Source organism: Lathamus discolor, chromosome 6 (assembly GCF_037157495.1).
Source record: "Lathamus discolor isolate bLatDis1 chromosome 6, bLatDis1.hap1, whole genome shotgun sequence".
Classification (NCBI taxonomy): Eukaryota; Metazoa; Chordata; class Aves; order Psittaciformes; family Psittacidae; genus Lathamus; species Lathamus discolor.
In genome coordinates this window covers 66,750,616-66,768,842 of record NC_088889.1, presented here as the reverse complement: position 1 = coordinate 66,768,842, position 18,227 = coordinate 66,750,616, and the positions used below count along the sequence as shown (strand labels likewise).

Here is an 18,227-nt window from a genome sequence, read left to right as displayed (position 1 = left end):
TCTATCAGAACTCATTTTTTCTCAGTGATATTTACATATGTAATCTATTAACATCATTTTAGGGTCATGTAATCACTTGGACTTGAAAAGAATTGATGAGGAGATATTAAAGACATTTGAAAAGTTTAGAAGGAACTTTAATGGGTGAAGTCGGTCTCAGACTGCTTCATATTTATAGACTTTAATTATCAGTTTGGAATTTGTAATGTTGCCTGAATTTCAGATGGGTGAGGATGAGCACCGTACTGAGGGAGCCTAGACAAAAGGACATTTGCATCACAGAAACTTATTAAATGCAATGCTAATTCAACATACAGATTCCTGCAAACAGGTGCACGATCTGAATTAGTTTTTAAACTCTCCCACTCTCAAACACTCTGGGGACTTTAATAATTCCTATTGATAGGCACAGCACATTGTTCATTTCATTCACAAGCTTTAAAATTCCAATACATTTCAACACGTGAATCTATTAGATTTTTACAAGTGTGAGTAACATCATGGCATCCCACACCTAAGAATGATAATTTTTCTCCCTGGGATTTCAAACCAGTCATCTAGCCAGAAGCGTGGTGTTTTTATGAATGAAATTCATTTTGCAAGCTTCCCATGCATTTTTTTATATTTCTGTACCTTGTACAGCCTGTTACCAGGAAAGATTTTCTTCTAGTGTCATGGTAATTGGAGGGGGCTGGGTGAGAGATTTTGTGCCTTAGCAGAAAGCACAAATAGGTTTTTATTTAACTATACCAAAGGACTAAGAGTGGGGTATGAAAATTTTTCACCTCTTGATCATAGATCAAAATCTACTGTCTTTACTAAAAAGATGAAGGCCTGTGTGACAGAAATCACTATTACAGATTTATTAATTAATCCCAGTCTCTGAAGACAGACCAGTAAGCCTTTGAACTTGGAAATGGTTAGGTTTTGGCTTTAGTTTGGAGGGGTTATTTGAAGAATGTTGCAAATTGACTGCATTTTTTTACCAGTTTGCTGAATATTACTGTTCTGTACCGTTATGTATGACCCACAGTGCTGTTTATACACTTTCAGCTGTGACCAGTAAAGTTCTATTATACATCCAGAATATATCTGGGTTTTAATTTATTTTTCTTCATGTGTGATAAATTAATTCACAGTGATAATGTCCCAGTTAATCGTCAGAGAGGATTATTGTAGGAAGAACCCAACAGCAGGACAAATGGAGATCCTTTCAAAGACATGGTAGTGTCCCATTCATGCTGCTAGCCTGAGTATTTCCTTTCTTTTGCTTACCTATTCAGCATTGCAATTGGAAAATAGCAGGAGATGAAACTTGCAATATTTTACTAAAATTTCAGTGAGATTGGCTGTAGGAATTTAAACCAAGGACCTCATCCTAGGCTATTCTGGTTTTATGGTTAGGCTCCAGTCAAGTAGCACAGTCAGTTTTGTACCTAAATTACATTCTGTACTCTTGCGGGTTGGCTTCATTTTTATCTGTGATACTTTGGGAAGCTGACATACTGTTAGAATGTCACAAATGGATCATTCCTCAGAAACTGGCAGTATTTTTAGGAAATCCTAGTAGTCTGCTAAAATATGATAGTTAACAATTGTGGATCTGCTTTGAGGGGTGAACACCAGCTCTGGGCAAGTAGTGACAACCCCAAATTATGTATAAAACTGATGGTTTTCTCATCACAGCTGTAAATTGTTCAGCAAGGGGCAGGAACATTAGAGATTGAACTGAAAAAATGTAGCATGTTTTCTAACCCTAATATAATTAATCATACCTAATATTTTGTAATGGAATGGTGCTTTTTCATTCCAATTACAACTGTTTTCCTAAAGTGAGCGTGATAACAGTGGGCTTGGATTTGGAAGGGAGGAGGGAAAAAGTGAGGTGTGCTTTTAATGTTTTTTTAAAATAAGCTTAGAAGAAGAGATTTGTTAAAGAGAGATCTGTGAGGGATCTTTGGTAAGTATTTTCTTATTCAAAGATTCTGTAACTGAATTCAAAAGATACCTGAGTGTCTGATGTTTCAACTTCAGATTTCATTGAAGCAAAATGCTTATGGTCTTATGGAGGATATGAAGTCACAGTGCATATCCTTTGGTGGTTTTGGATACCTTACCTGATGATTTTAAATATTGCTGCTTCATTTAATAATTATTCAAAAGTTCTGAGCATACTACTAGTGCTGGTAAGCTGTTAGTTGACCATTTAAAGAAAATTGCTTGTTTTTCTCAGCAAAACATTCCGTTATATTAGGCTTCAAGAGACAGTTTTCTTCACACACAAGTAGCAATCAGTGGCAGTTTCAATTATTCCATTTCCAAATAATCAATTTTTAGGTATGTAAAGAAATACATAAACAGATACTGTCCCAGGTAGTAGAAGCTTAGTGTCAGTTGGCTTCTTGGGACATCTTGCCTTCTGGGATTCTGAGTTCTCCTTTTAGTTCAGCTCTTTAATCAAAGCAGGCTTCATGACTCTTAAAATGAGGGTATAAATGCTTTTAATGATTTATAGAAAAGCATAGAGTTTGGTGTTCCCAAAGACAGAAATTCTATTAGCTAGCTAGTGTACCTCATTCTGGAGTTTGTAAGTGATGGAGGAGCGTAGCTCCTGCATGTTAGATTTATTTGTAAAACTGCATTTATTTATTTATGTATGTATTTATTTATTTATTGTAAAACATTATATTATTTATTTGTAAATTTTGTAAAACAGTTTAAAGTTCCTGTGCAATAGTTTCTGCTGGGAGAATTTGATCCTGTTGCCACTTTCTATGTTGAAAGGGTGTAGAGCTAGGAAACAGCCATAGCTACGATTGGTCTCTTCAGAGAATTTAGGAACTGTTGGCATTAGAGTCAGAAGAGGTAGGGAATGTAACTGAGAAAACTGAGGATGCAGAAATGCATATTAGATACATTGAATACATGATAATAGCATTGTTAACAATTATTGGATTTTAAAATCCCATTATTGGCCTCTACCTTATCTGAACACTGGTGATTGCTTCTGTGTTTGTGATGCCAAATACTTCGGCTTTCTGACCTAAGTATTTGTTTTCTTACCTTTGTTTAAGTTTTCTTGAAAGTTTTTAAGTTTTCTTACCTTTAGAACTGCTGAGAGTTCCACTAATAAATTATTTTGTGCCAACATACTGGATTATTATGTCTCTATTCAAATGTGTTTTTCAATCACCTGTGTAGATGTAAATTTAATCAAATTGTTTAAGAGGTATCATGTTTTTTTACTCCACTATGTGGAATATCAATAACTTGATTATGAACTGCATTAACTTTAAACTCATTGCATTGTTTTAATTTAGCACTGGCATGCAATTAAGGCATTCTGCTGCATCCATACCAACAGTATTGCCTTATCTTTAATGGGCCCTCTTGTTTGAAAAATTAGTCCTTTTCAGTTATGCACTATAGCATTATTCATTCAGTTTATCTTTACCAGGCTCCTTTGCTCACTCACGTAATAGTTTAGAAGTTTACTCAGGTTTCAGAGATGTTGTAAGACTCTTGCACTTCAGTCCCTTTGGTCCATCAGATCTATACTCAGATATTGAAGATTCAAGCTGAAAAAGCAGTAGAATCAGCTGTGCTTTCTGAATTTCTCAAGGTATTTTTGTGAACATTTGAAAACACACAGGTGTAGAGGTCAACAATTTTTAGTCCCAAACAAGGATGTCTCTTTTAAACTTTAAGTAATTCATTGAAAGATACTTATCACCAGGTAGAAGCTGTTTTCTTTCTTTGCAGGTAGAGATATTTAGAAGGCAATGATTAAAATTGTTCCCATCATATATTTTTTTTTTACTTCTTTTCCTTGAAAGCATAGAACCAACAACCATCAATACTGAACTGACATTGACTACACTGAGCTGTAAAGTGAAGCTTATCTAGACCATACTAATTTTTTCCCTATTTTGGTTTCAAACATCAAACCATCATTTTGTATTTTAACTTTGTGACATGTTTGGGGAAGGAACTGCTATGAAAGATTCTAGGAAAAAGCCCCAACACTCAACCACCAGCCAGCTCAGTTCAATAGAGTTTAATTTCAGCAATGTGAATTCAGGAAATAAAGATACATTATAAAGAAGGAAGCTCACCACTCAGGGTTCAGTTGTAAGTATGCTTTCCCTTAAAGTCGTCATATATGCATGGGCTCTTGTCAGGATAGCAACGTAGAAATAACAAGATATTAACATATACCTTTCAAAATCTCCAATAGGTGTTTTTCCAGCATCAGCACTGTATGCACGGAAGGATTTGCTGCAGAGACCTACACATGTTGCTACCAAAACTTTCCAAGCTCTGCGAATATTTGTAAATAATGAACTCCATGAACTCCTTATAGGGCTGAAGACAGCTGAGAAGTTTCTAAAACCTGGAGGTTGCCTCGTAGCCCTCTCTTTTCATTCACTAGAAGATCGTATTATCAAACGTTTTTTTCATGGAATAGACATGACAGAGAAGTACAATCTTGGTGCAAAACAGAAGATAAGACAGGCTCTGAAAAGTTGCTCCAAAGAAGAAGATACAGAAGAAATATCCCCTGGAAAATCCAATTCAAAGTGGATTTTTATGCAGAAAAAAGTTCTCACCCCCCAGGCCAAGGATATTCAAACAAACCCAAGAGGAAGGTCAGCCAAGCTAAGAGCTGCTGTTAAGCTCTAAAACAAAACAGATGATTGTATAATTGTATAATTTCCTTACATTTTGTTTTCCAGAAGGCTAACTGGAATAGATAGTATCACACTGAAAAAAAATAAATTTAAGGCTGTTAGAAAACATTTCTTTCTTAGCTTTGTGTTTCTTTCAAATTAGGATGTAGTGCAGAGCATCAGAAGGTAAAATAAATAAATCAAATGCAGATAGGTGGGTGTCACTAATTATACAAAAAAGACATTTTTTAAAAAGAGCATCAAACCAAAAGTTTATAGAAATTACAGGTTTGATGTGTTTATAGTGTTTCCTTTAGATTATGAATTTAATCCCTGACATTAACAATCTCAACTCATTAGCTGATTGAGACAGATCCATTTTTATGGGGTTTCTCACACCTCAGTCAGATGGCTGGTTTAGTCTAGGGTAAGTTTGGCCTAAGAATTCATGATGCCTAATTTTCTGTTTCTCAACTGTCCTTTTGCATGGATGCTTGTGGGGCAAGTGCTAGTTCTTAAAAAAATAAACTGGTATCTATATGTTATGTTCTAGCCAGAAATTTGTAAATTGTCTCTTATGTTTTCTTTTAAATAAATATTTACTTTTTTTGGAGAGATCACCTGGTTATTTAATGATTATGGATTCTAAATAATAAATGTATATTGGGGGAAAAAGATAAGAGCACTGTTTGCACTTGGACATGACAAGCAAGCAGTCAGATTTGTACTTGGCCTGTTCCTGTGGCCCTAACTTCTTGCATAGATCCAGTACAACCTTTAGGTGTGTATGAAATTTTAATTAACCCATCCAGAAAAGCTGGTGTGGGTCTTAGGAAGTGTCCTTGTTTACTGGTGATCATTTATGAAGAGGTGCTACTTAGGTAAGTATTGAAGTATTTTATCAAAGGCCCATTGTAGCCCCATTTTCCTATTTGGATGCTATACTAGGTAGTGGGACATGTAACAATTTATTTTTTTAGTAAGTCAATATGAATTGGGTATTTTAATAAAAGACCATTGTTTTGCTGTCTTTGTATGTTATAAAGTCATGTCTGACCTCTGATCCATCTCTTCAGGAATAAAAAACTCAATATTGTTTAATTTGTTGGTCATGTAATGTGTTCTTAGGTATACATGATAATATCTGTTACTAATCTGAGATGAAGTTGGGTGGTGATGGGCACTTCATTATTTTCCGAAATTTCATTATTTTTCAACTAGTTTCATTCTACCTGCTGTTAAATATTAAATGCAACATTCCACTTCAAATAATATTACTTACTGTTGATATCTTAGAGACAAGAGACTGTACCTTAAATAGACATTTTTTCATGCAAACAGTAAGTATAAACTGCTGTTGTTATTTTTAGCTAAAATTCAATACTGAAATGTACTCCAGTTGTAAGCTGGAAAAATTGTACGTCCAACACAGGCTTGGAAAAATTGTAGTGCCATGCTGTGCATTCTTCTGGAACACCCTTCAGGAAAAGACCATCCAAATACAACAGAAGTATCAGTATTCCATAAATTGTATGAAAACATTACAATTCCTTATGTTTAAAACAATGATTCAGATCCATCCACTCTCAGATCTGATTTCAAAAGCAGTTTCTTAGGATTGTTGAACCTAGTGTAGATCAGGTTTTGTAAATAAACTGCCTCTGTTAAGCACAGTAAGGGATTTTTCTTTATCTCTGGGTTGGAGTTCTGTGGTTATGGCACTGCGTCAGTCATTGAGCTCTTTAGAGGATCTGTTTTTCTCAGGGTCATCTCGCTTTCAGCTTTAAACCTATGGTATGGAGAGTCCTGGAATTGTAACCTCTGCTTACCTGAATAAAGAAATTTCTGCGTTTGCCAGAAAAAAATCTGTCAAAGTATTCTTGTATCTTTAAACATTTAATTTAGTAGGTGAAGTTATGTGAAGGCTATTAGGTCTTCATGTTCTTACTAGGACACGTGTACATAGCATAACTTTAATTATCCTAGCATAGTATATGTGACATTTTAGCAATACTAAACTTTTTTTTTTTTTTTTTACCATATATGGTATTTCTGAAGGAGATGGTACCTGGTGGAGAATTAGTCTCGCTGAAAACCAGGTCATGCTGTAAAGGTACAAATTGTGTATCATTCCTGAAATTTGCCATTCTACCTGGGCAATCTACATTTTCATACAGTGGAATGCGAGATTATTTACCAATAAGAAAAAATACTGTAGACCATGTTTATGAGGAATATAGAAACATCTAATGAGTAGAGACATACAATATGGATATTTGTAGAGAATGTCAAGGGGTAGTTGTAGACAGACGATGGTGTTGCCAACCAATATGTGCATGCAGAGCATATTGCTAAAGTGTGTATCTTTTCATGTTAGTACTTTAAAGGGTGCGGGGAAACTTTAAAAAGTATCAAAAACTAGCTATGAGACTACTCATATGTGTTGTCAACATACTGTCCATTAAAAAGATTAGAAAACATGATTTAAGTAGTTAATCAAAAGAGCAGACTTTGGCCTCTTCAGGAGCCTGCTTAGTAAGGTTCCATAGGGTATAGCCCTGGAGGGCAGGGGGGTCCAAGACTGTTGGTTGATATTCAAGGATCACCTGCTACAAGCTCAGGAGTACTGCATGTCAACTAGAAGGAAGTGCAGCAGGAGGGCCAGGAGACCTCCTTGGATGGATAAGGAGCTGCTGAGGAAAATTCAAAGGAAAAAAGAGGCTTATAAAAAATGGAAGCAAGGACAGGCGGCCTGGGTAGAGTACAGGGATGTTGTCCAGGAAGCTAGGGACCAGGTTAGGAAGGCTAAGGCCCAGTTAGAATTAAACCTAGCCAGGGATGTTAAGGATAATAGGAAGGGATTCTACAGGTACGTAGCAAACAAAAAACAGACTAGGGACAAAATAGGCCCCCTGAGGAAGCTTTCGGGAGAACTGGCTGCACAGGATTTGGAGAAGGCTGAGGTTCTGAATGACTTCTTTGCCTCGGTCTTCACTGGCAAAGGCTCTGACTGCACCACCCAGTTCTTAGAAAGTAGATGCAGGGGCTGTGAGAATGAAGACCTTGGGCCCACTGTAGGAGAGGATCTGGTTCGAGACCGTCTTAAAAATCTGAACGCGCACAGGTCCGTGGGACCTGATGGAATCCATCCGGGGGTGCTGAAGGAGCTGGCGAATGAAGTTGCTAAGCCACTGGCCATCGTATTTGAAAAATCATGGCAGTCAGGTGAAGTTCCCGACGACTGGAAAAAGGGAAATATAACCCCCATTTTCAAGAAGGGGAAAATGGAAGACCCGGGGAATTACAGAGCAGTCAGTCTCACCTCTGTGCCTGGCAAAATCTTGGAGCACATTCTCCTGGATGGCATGCTAAGGCACACGAAAAACAACGAGGTGCTTGGTGACAGCCAGCATGGCTTCACTAAGGGGAAATCCTGCCTGACCAATTTGGTGGCCTTCTATGATGGGGCTACAGAATTGATGGATAAGGGTAAAGCAGTTGACGTCATCTACCTGGACTTGTGCAAAGCGTTTGACACTGTCCCACACGATATCCTTCTCTCTAAATTGGAGAGATATCAATTTGATGGATGGACCACTCGGTGGATAAAGAACTGGCTGGATGGCCGCACACAAAGAGTTGTGGTCAATGGGTCAATGTCTGGCTGGAGACCAGTAACGAGTGGTGTCCCTCAGGGATCGGTGTTGGGACCGGTCTTGTTTAACATCTTCATCGCTGTCATGGACAGTGGGATTGAGTGCGCCCTCAGCAAGCTGTGTGGTCCGGTTGATACGCTGGAGGGAAGGGATGCCATCCAGAGGGACCTTGACACGCTTGTGAGGTGGGCTGATGCCAACCTTATGAAGTTCAACCATGACAAGTGCAAGGTCCTACACCTGGGTCGGAGCAATCCCAGGCACAGCTACAGACTGGGCAAAGAAGAGATTCAGAGCGGCCCTGCAGAGAGGGACTTGGGAGTCCTGGTCGATGAGAAAATGAACATGAGCCGGCAGTGTGTGCTCACAGCCCAGAAAGCCAACCGTATCCTGGGCTGCATCAAAAGGAGTGTGACCAGCAGGTCGAAGGAGGTGATCCTGTCCCTCTACTCTGCTCTTGTGAGACCTCACCTGGAGTATTGTGTGCATTTCTGGTGTCCTCAACATAAAAAGGACATGGAACTGCTGGAACAAGTCCAGAGGAGGGCCACGAGGATGATCAGGGGACTGGAGCACCTCCCGTATGAAGACAGGTTGAGGAAGTTGGGGCTTTTCCGCCTGGAGGAGAGAAGGCTGCGTGGGGACCTCATAGCAGCCTTCCAGTACCTGAAGGGGGCCTATAGGGATGCTGGGGAGGGACTCTTTGCAGGGACTGTAGTGACAGGACAAGGGGTAATGGGTTAAAACTTAAACAGGGGAAGTTTAAATTGGATATAAGGAAGAAATTATTTCCTGTTAGGGTGGTGAGGCACTGGAATGGGTTGCCCAGGGGGGTTGTGAGTGCTCCATCCCTGGCAGTGTTCAAGGCCAGGCTGGATGAAGCCTTGTGTGGGATGGTTTAGTGTGAGGTGTCCCTGCCCATGGCAGGGGGGTTGGAACTAGATGATCTTGAGGTCCTTTCCAACCCTAACTATTCTATGATTCTATGATTCTAATCCAATTGAACATAAAGACTTGATATGCTGTTGAAAGTGCCTACCTGTTGTAGGGATTTGCACAGAGTAATTGTTTGACATCTAGACACAGTTACCTGTGAAGAAAGTTTTTATAGTAAAGACATAGTACTTTATAAAAAGATAATTTTAAAGCATGAGCACAATTAGCTACATTTATAACCCACAGGGGCCTACCAGACACTACTACTTCCCTATTGCTTCCTAAAGAGAAAGGATGTTTTGTTGTTTCAGAATGCAAGGGCTTAATCACACTGTTTTCAAGTAATATCAGGGTTTAATATGGTTGGATGGAGCCTTGTGTGGGATGGTTTAGTGTAAGGTTTCCCTGCCCATGGCAGGGGGGTTGGAACTAGATGATCTTGAGGTCCTTTCCAACCCTAAGTATTCTATGATTCTATGATTCTATGAATATCTTTTCAGCTTCTTTTATCTATTTTTTTTAATATTACAGGTGATTAATTTCTCAGTAGTCTTTTACAGTCACACCTGCTGAGATTGCCACTTGACTTGGAAAAATCCCAGTCTGAAACATCAACGTTTGTACAGATGAATTGGTATTTGATGGATGGAAGTCGGAAGGAGAGAGATTCCTAATGTAGTGTGAACAGGGAAAATACTTCAGTTGGCAAGTGAGCCCTAGTAGCAAGTATTGGATAAGACTTTTTGCATGCTGCTTTCCAGGGTTGCAAATGTATGATTGTTAATGATTCGTGTAATTGCTCTAATATTACTGTTTGTATTGGAGAAGACATGGTATTAATTGGAGAGTGTATACTCCTTAATAGTGCAACAGCACAATGAGGGAAAACGTGAGGAACTGCGCCCTGAGGAAAGGTGACTTGCAGTGGTGGGATGATTGCAATAAGCAGTCTTAGATACAGATTGCTGGGGATTTTATTTGATTATTTTAAATTTTGAATAATTTAGATATCAGTCTTGACTCATTGTTTGGAGTATCACTGTTCAAAAATACAGGTGAAAAATGAGACAAATTTGAGCAAACAGAAGTAATGAACTCATAAGCAAATTTGTTGGTGTCCATCTTATTTAACATCTTTACCTCTAGCAAGAGTAATGAAGGAGTTCAGGCCTGCTTCACTTAGGCTCCAAAATCTCTCCAGGAAGGGCCCTTCAGTAGTATTAGGACCATTTACACCTGGATTGCAAGCACTGTTTGGTGGTCTCTATATCCATACATTTATGTTTTCCTATAGCAGCTGCTTAAAACTAATCTGTAATTTAGAATAATATGCAATGTTATTATTTGTAAGTCTCTCTGAAGTATACCCAAATGTGGAGGTCATTTTACACCTAAGGTATACTGAAATTAGAGCTGGATTAATTAAGACTGCAGCGCTACAGTGAATCTTGCAACTAATTTAAATGAATGTAGAACAACTTCTTCCCTCCCCTTTCTCCCAGCTACTGTAGAAGATAGAAGATAAAACCACGTTTAATTAAAAAGAAAAAGCAGTAACGTTTGAACACCTTAGGAAAAAAGTTATGAGGTTGTCATCCAATTTTAACACATTTTCATATATGCAGTATTCTGTTCCTTTTCTGTTCATTGCCTGATTTTACCTGTTTGAGGCTGAGCAGCAGCAGTACAATAGTTCAGTCTCCATCCATGGATGCCGAGCAGGGTTTCTAGTGGGAAGGTATATACAATTCTAAATCCAGCTCTGTACATTTTCCCCTCTGACTCCTTTGCAGTTAGGATTGTGTTTATCTTTCTGAATCCTCTGTAAGCTTATCCCAGGGTGAATGAGAGGGAAAGGCTTTCCTTTTTCAGAAAGCTGTAATACGTGTCCGTCCAACTTTATTAAAATTAAAGCTGTTGAATACTTATCGTCTTCATATATTTTAGTGAAGAAATGCCATGGTTTTCAATACTGCTGTCACACCACTAAGACAGGGAAAGGAGCAAATATTTGTTAATGTGAAATCTGAGCTAAAAAAAACAGAGCAGGTGATCAGTTGCCTGAATGTCTTGCTGACATAGCTATGTTTATAAAAACTAAAACCTTTTCATTGTACCTTGATCTTTAGGCAAATTACACTTTTCCTGATGCTTTTAAACCCTAATTCGATGGGTTGTAACACTGAAAAACAAGCTGGAGTTTTCTGAAATTTATGTTTGCAAATTTAAATGTGACAGCTGGGTTATAGCTGTCTCTTTAAACAGTAAAACTGGAGATACAGCTCCCTCTATCTGTCCTGGGAATACCTCTGCTTTGTTCTATTTGGAGTGCACCTGCAAATGATTATACTAACAGCATGTTTGTTGTCAACATGAAGATACAAGATAAAAACAGGTGGGTAACTTGCAGGTCAGTAGTTGTTTTAATTATGCTATCTGGAATTTTAGATAAATAAAGAGTGAGTCATCTTCTTATCTGAAAACCCTTCAATCAAGATAGCTACTTCAAACGACAACCCCAAACTTGCGCAGTAAGTTTCCCACACATGTAATTTATTATCAGAATAAAATACATATCTATAAAAGTTCTAGTTATTCTTTAGTGCATATGGAATTTTGACAGGTGTAACATTGGCAAATGTACTTCATGTTTTATTTATATTCATTAAAAAGAAATGTTTATGTTGGTGGAAAAATTTGGATAAACAGTAAAACATTACGGGATACAACAGATACAAAATGAAAATAAATGATGCTACATAAGTCACATTTTAGAGTCCATACATGCCAGAATACCTGACAAAAAACTTAGGGTTTAGTGTACTCCATTGTCATTTGCTCATGTGCCACATTAGAGCCTGGATGTGATCCTGATAGAATGTAATCTGCTTTTCACTTTGAGATTGGCCGTGGTTTATATTTACACTGAATGTATACTAGAGCTCAGAAAAAGTCTCTACTAGGCTAATGATGTTACTAGCATTTAATATTTTCTCTAATGTAGCAACATAATATGAGCAAGGTTATATCACAAGTTAGCATAAAAAAAGACCTCTCTCAAAGCATTGTGGTGTAACTTGTACACTGAAATGTGTGGAAGCTTAGTAATAACTTAGTCATCGGCAATTCAGGCTAGAAAATCTTCTTAAATTCAAACTGTATTTTAAGCTCATTTCTACGCACCTTTCCTGTAATGGTATATTTATTTTTTCTCAGTCAGAAGTAGTTTTATGCTAAAGAACATTTCTCATAGACTTTGTGAGGAACTGAAATAAGTAGTGTTGATGGTCCTGACTGATAAGTATCTGAAAATTAAAATAGCACAAAAACTGTTTTGTGCAAAACTTCTGTTCTCAAGAGTAATGATGCGTGCATTCCTGTTAGTACATGTGCAACCTGAGAGCCTGATCTTGCAGCCTTTACTTATAGGTACAGTGTTGTTGCACTCACATTTTAATCCCAATATGTCTCAAAGTTGTGACGTAGAAATGGGAGCTGAAATCTTGGGACCTGAAATCTTGGGAGGCCATGAGGGCTGAGGAAACAGAGGCAAGTCCCATAGGCTGGTGGGTGGAAACAGAAAAGACTTAACACTCTGCAGAAGAAGCTCCACTGAGATTGGGCAGTCCAGGCTCACTGCCTAGGCTCCTACAGTAGTGACTATGTTCAATGGTGCTGAATTAACAAACATCTTGATGTGGAGGTAAGGCCATTGGTGTATGTTGCACTGCATTTCCCGGTCGCTTAACCATGATGGCAGTGGGTTTCAGAATACCAAAGTTAGGAAAATAATAGTAAGTTAAAAAATCCTTTGAATTGGAGCTTATATATGTTTTTTTTTACTGCTTCTCTTGGGTGGCATGAGGGTGACAGAAAAAGCTGTTTCTATGTAATATAAATAGATAGAATCACAGACTGGTTTGGGCTGGAAGGGACCTTCAATCTCATCCAGTTCCAACCCCTTGCCATAGGCAGGGACACCTTCCACTAGACCAGGTTGCTTCAAGCCCCATCCAACCTGGCCTTGAACACTGCCAGGGATGGGGCATTATTTGTATTTTTATATGTTGCTGCCCATATTAAAGGTAATAAAAAGCTTCCATAGGTTAAAAAAACATGGGCTCAAGACCTAAATCACACACATGCTGTAATTATCCTTTTAGTCTATTAAAATGAGCCAGTGCTGTGAAATTAAAAAACAGTGGATTAATTAAATGAGCTTGGCAAATACCCTGCCATATAGTTGTACTGCACATAATAGTATTCTAAACCTAAGGTAATTAAGGAATGATTAGGGATGTGTCACACTAACTTTCACGTGAGGACCCTGCCAATTTTGCTTGTGTATGTCTTAAGTAACCAGAGCAGTGCTGGGCTGCACCCTGCATACTTGGGTGGGAGCACGGCTGTACCTGATAGTGTGATGACTGACATGGAGATTAAAATCTGAGCCTCCCCTTAAAATGTTAAAATATTTTGGGTTTTAGATTTATTAGCCAATGCTTTATTGATAGAGCTCTAGTTGTTTGGAAAACATATTACAAGGTGAGTGCAGAGGGTGTTTTCTGGTTACTGCTTGATCTAGAGGGCTTTGGTTTTCTCTTGGGGCAAACTAACTATTGTTCTTTTAAAATGAAAGGAAACGTTCCTGGAATCCTGCAGCAGCAGTTAACCTTTTTCTTTGAGACAAAAAGTAATGACTAAATATAATTGTAGTGACCATTGGACCCAGTTATATCCCATTGGGAGCACAGTCCTCTGTAAATACCACATTTCAGTAATTCAGCAACATACTGAAAATACTCTTTTGCAGTTCAGCCACTTCCATAGTTATAAGTTATAGTTGGCAAACATTTTACTCAGCCTATTCAAGTCATAGCTTAGTTTTCAGGATCCTGTTTTGTTTCAGCAGCCTTTGTATAACAAAGAGTTAATGAAGCACTAAGTTTTCCCGAGAAAAGGCAATGGGATTCATTTCTTCAAATACAGGCTTGTGCAAAGAAAACTGGGGGTTTTGCCCTTTTTTGTTGTTGTTTTTAACTTTGATGAGGAAATATAGGTGTAATCACTTCTGCGTCATTTCTCTATTGAAGTAATTTACTGTATGTATTAGGGGTACAGAAGTAACATTGGCTACTGAATATTTACAGAGTGTCACCTGAACTGACCTTACTCCCAATCCCTTCTTCTATCCTATGGAATAGCCAGTGTTTCTCAGCAGACATTCACCCTTTGTTTTTCTTAATTTAATAACAAGGCTATATTCTTAATTTAATAACAAGAATAGCTTTGCTTAAGGTTTTTCTTTTCTCTAAGTGAAACCCACACTTGTAATTTTACTTGTTTTTGCATATAAAAAGTATTTCTATGTTCAAGCTGCTGCATCTGATTCAGCACTGACAACACTCATTACCTTTGTAATTAATGTTGTTCCATGTTTTCCCATGAGCATGAGAGTCTCACCTTTACTGAAATATCAAAGTTGATTTCCAGCCTGCATGGCTGCAGACAAAACCAAGAACTTCCAAGAACAAATTGGGGCCCCTTTTCCACAAGCATGTGTGATAACCAAATGTGGTCTGTGGGTATTTTCAAGAAAATACATGCCATTTTTGGAACCTTACTTCTGATTTTTTAATGTTTTCAGCCCTTTTGCTACTCCTGCTGCCTTCTGTTTGCCATTCTAGAAGGTGTATGCATAGCAGAGTGTGGCAGAGCCTCCAGGATAGGCTCTGTGCTTGTCACCTTGCTTAGGTGCTGTCGTTCTTTCGTGGTACCCACATGTACCATCTCAATTACTGGCCTTTCAACCCTAACTATTCTATGATTCTACGAATTAGCAGTTTACAAGGAATTGTTATTGAACTATGTAATGAAATAAATGCACAGAACACATCGGGTATGCCATTGCACACCTCGCAGCTGTGGGAATTCACGTTCCCTGCATAGATTACTGCCGCTGATCCATTTGAGATGCTCTTGGTTTTTCTTTTCTTAGCACAATTATCTCTTGTTGAGCACTGCCTGCTGAAAAGCTACAATTCTAGTTACTGTTTCAGGAGTACAATAGATAGGGATCAGATATCTTTGTTTTTAAATTTGCACCTAGAATTTGAGAACATAATATAATGTTTAGGGCTTCTCCTAAGTGTCTTACAAACTGAAATCTGAGCCAAATCATTTGTATTAGTTGGCATGTATCTTTAGTATCTATGGATCCAATCATGATACAGTTAAGAACATGTGATGGCAGTGGTTTGAAGTGAAAGGAAAGGAGGCTTGTTGCCGCTACCTGCTTATGTGTGATTAGTTAGCTGAGCAGGTCATCTTTAACCCACTCATTTTTACACTCTGAAGCATAAAAGCCTCTCAAAATCGAACATTTACAAATGGATCTTTAAAAGTATTTTGTACGCTTTATGTCCCTGTGAGGTGATAGATTACTGGATTAAATTAATGACTGAAAATATTTATAGATAAAGGTTTGTAAATACAGACTTCCCCAGTGGGCAATTTCCTTAGTCTTGATAGCCAGGGTCAACAGATAGAATTCCAAAAGAGAGGTACCTTGCTGGAAGGAGACTGCCAGTGCTTCGGGGAGCAGGAGATTTGGGGTCCATGGCTTGCTAGCTCCTCATCCTGTCCTAAAGCAACCCTGTGTGACAAAGCAGTCGGATGTTTGAATGTGGCTTGGTCTGGCTGTTGTCTGAAGTCTGCAAGGGTTACTCAGTGAAGAGACTGAGGGATACCTCTGACAGTACAGGGTATAATTGGTGACTGAATAATTCAAAGTAGCCTTGGGTAATGATAAAGATCGAAGGTTATTACTGGAGAATAATTTTTATCATTCACAAAAAGCATACTGCACATGACTTTTCTTGGGCAGATTAAATTGGAGGGGTGTATCTTCTGCAATGGGGAGAAATGTTTAATTTGAAAAATAGTTCTTTGGGGGTATCACTTTCAGTGGTTAATGTTGAGAAATAATTCAGATCACCTGAGTCATGCCTCCATTTTTTGCCCAAATTATGCTACACTAGTGGGCAGCTAGCAATGATATGGGGTCTGACCCAATGTTAAATCCAGCAGCTTGAAATGCTCTAAGGCTTTAAAGTGTCATTGTGAGAAATCTTGAGAAGCATTAGAATGTGTGGCTAGTACCCAGTTGCTCCCTTTAGTAGTTGTTATTAGCTCTATTTGCATTCACCTCAGCCACTGCTTCTTTTGCAGAATCCAAGGAGAAGGGAGTTGTAGCTGCCTGCCTGCCTGGGCAGTGCATGCCCTGACAGCTTGTAATGGCAAGAAGGGGCACCAAAATGTCATTTTCCTTATCTTGGCAAAGGGCTTGGGGATGGTCTGTGTGGCATGAGGAGTTGTTATGTGCCTGAATGTTTCATGAAAAGCATATAATTTGCATCGAAAGGGAGTTGTGACTTTGCTGTGATTTCACTTAAGATGAATTAACTTAAATGCATGCAATCTGTAACTACTCAAGATGAATTTGTTTTAATAACTGTGCAGATGACATGTTAGTCCTGGAAATGAAAGCAATTTAGTTAAACCAGAGTTATTAATCCTTGTTGAGCAAAATGCATTAGTTTGACAGTGTGTTAAAATGGTTTTGCTGCATGTGGGACAGAGCAACCATGTCTATCACACTATCCTTGTCTTGAACATACTAACCGTATCAACTTGGGGGTTTATCAGCGATATTCTACTTAACAGCATGTCAGCTGACTTGCAAGCATGTTAAATTATCATTGCATGCCAATTCATGCTGCTCCTTTCACGCTTTTCTTTGCAATGCCAGCAAGTGTCTTTATAGCAATTTTTTTTAAGCTATCCTTCTTTCTAGACTTATTTAAAGTAGTATGTGATGAGCAGCACTGGAGCACACCAGTAAAGCAATATTAAATCACTTCAGAAAAAGGTTGACAAGGACATCTTTGGCAGGTAGTATAGTTTGGGTTGGTTTGGGGTTTTGCCCAAAGAATTTAAAAACTGTTATAAGCCCGTATTCCTTCTTGGGAAATGGCAAAGTAGCCAATCTCCAGCAGTGCGGCAACAACTATTTGCCATTTCTTCTGAGTTTAATCTACTGGAGGATTCATCATCTGTGGCAGAAGTCTGTAAATACACAAATCTATTGATCTACGGCTCATTTTCTGCAGAAATGTAGCGGGCAAAGATGTTTATTTCTCCATGTTGGATGTAAAACATGTTGCTTTATCCATCTACAGAGAGAAAAAAATTGAAGTTAAGGGGTTTTTGGAGCATTATGGAATAGCAGAGGTTAATAGGTTGGGAACATAGGCCTTCCTTATTCTCCTTTCTTCTTTCCTATCAGCTACACTCATCAATAAGTAAATAAGCTAATTAAAAAGCTGTTTCAAAGGGACAAAGCACAGATCCTTAAGATCTATCAAAATCTCAGTAAAAGATTTAGCCACTGGCTTAAAAAAAATGCAGGGGGTATGGATGGCTGAAAGCCCTCGGTGGCCATGGAGGTTTTTGGTCACAATGGGCACCATGGGAAGCTAACACTACAGCTCCACAGCAGAAGTTGTTTGGGTAGTGGACCACGACAAGACCCAGTGTGCACAAAAAGTAAGACGAAAATCTTATTTACAAAAATGCCAAAAATTTCATCTATATTTTTAATGATAATACTCATATTTTGGAAATGTTCCACATCATCAGGATGTGTAAGAAAAAATATTCAGAATCTAATTAAATGCACATAGGAAATTCTTTCTGATACTCAACCAGGAGTGTATGAAGTAGGAGGGAGTGTATGTCTGCATGCAGAAATGAGCTTATTATTTAATATTTTAACAAATTCCTAATACATTTTACCATGTACAGCATTGGGATTTATATTGAAAGGGACCTTGAAGCTCATCTAGAATGAAGTCAAACACTTCACTGATATCTCCAGGTGTGGTTTTGTTCCATTTGGTGCTGT

General features: G+C 38.3%; 1 protein-coding gene across 1 annotated transcript in view; it reads left to right on the top strand.

Annotated features, from left to right (window-relative positions):
• METTL15 (methyltransferase 15, mitochondrial 12S rRNA N4-cytidine) overlaps window positions 1–5,771 on the top strand; it is a 101,590-nt gene extending 95,819 nt beyond the window's left edge. Inside the window, exon 6 of the mRNA XM_065683358.1 lies at window positions 4,238–5,771. Coding sequence (XP_065539430.1) covers window positions 4,238–4,683 — 446 coding nt within the window. The 3' untranslated portion in view covers window positions 4,684–5,771. The remainder of the gene's footprint in view (window positions 1–4,237) is intronic.
• The last annotated feature ends 12,456 nt before the right edge of the window (window positions 5,772–18,227 follow it).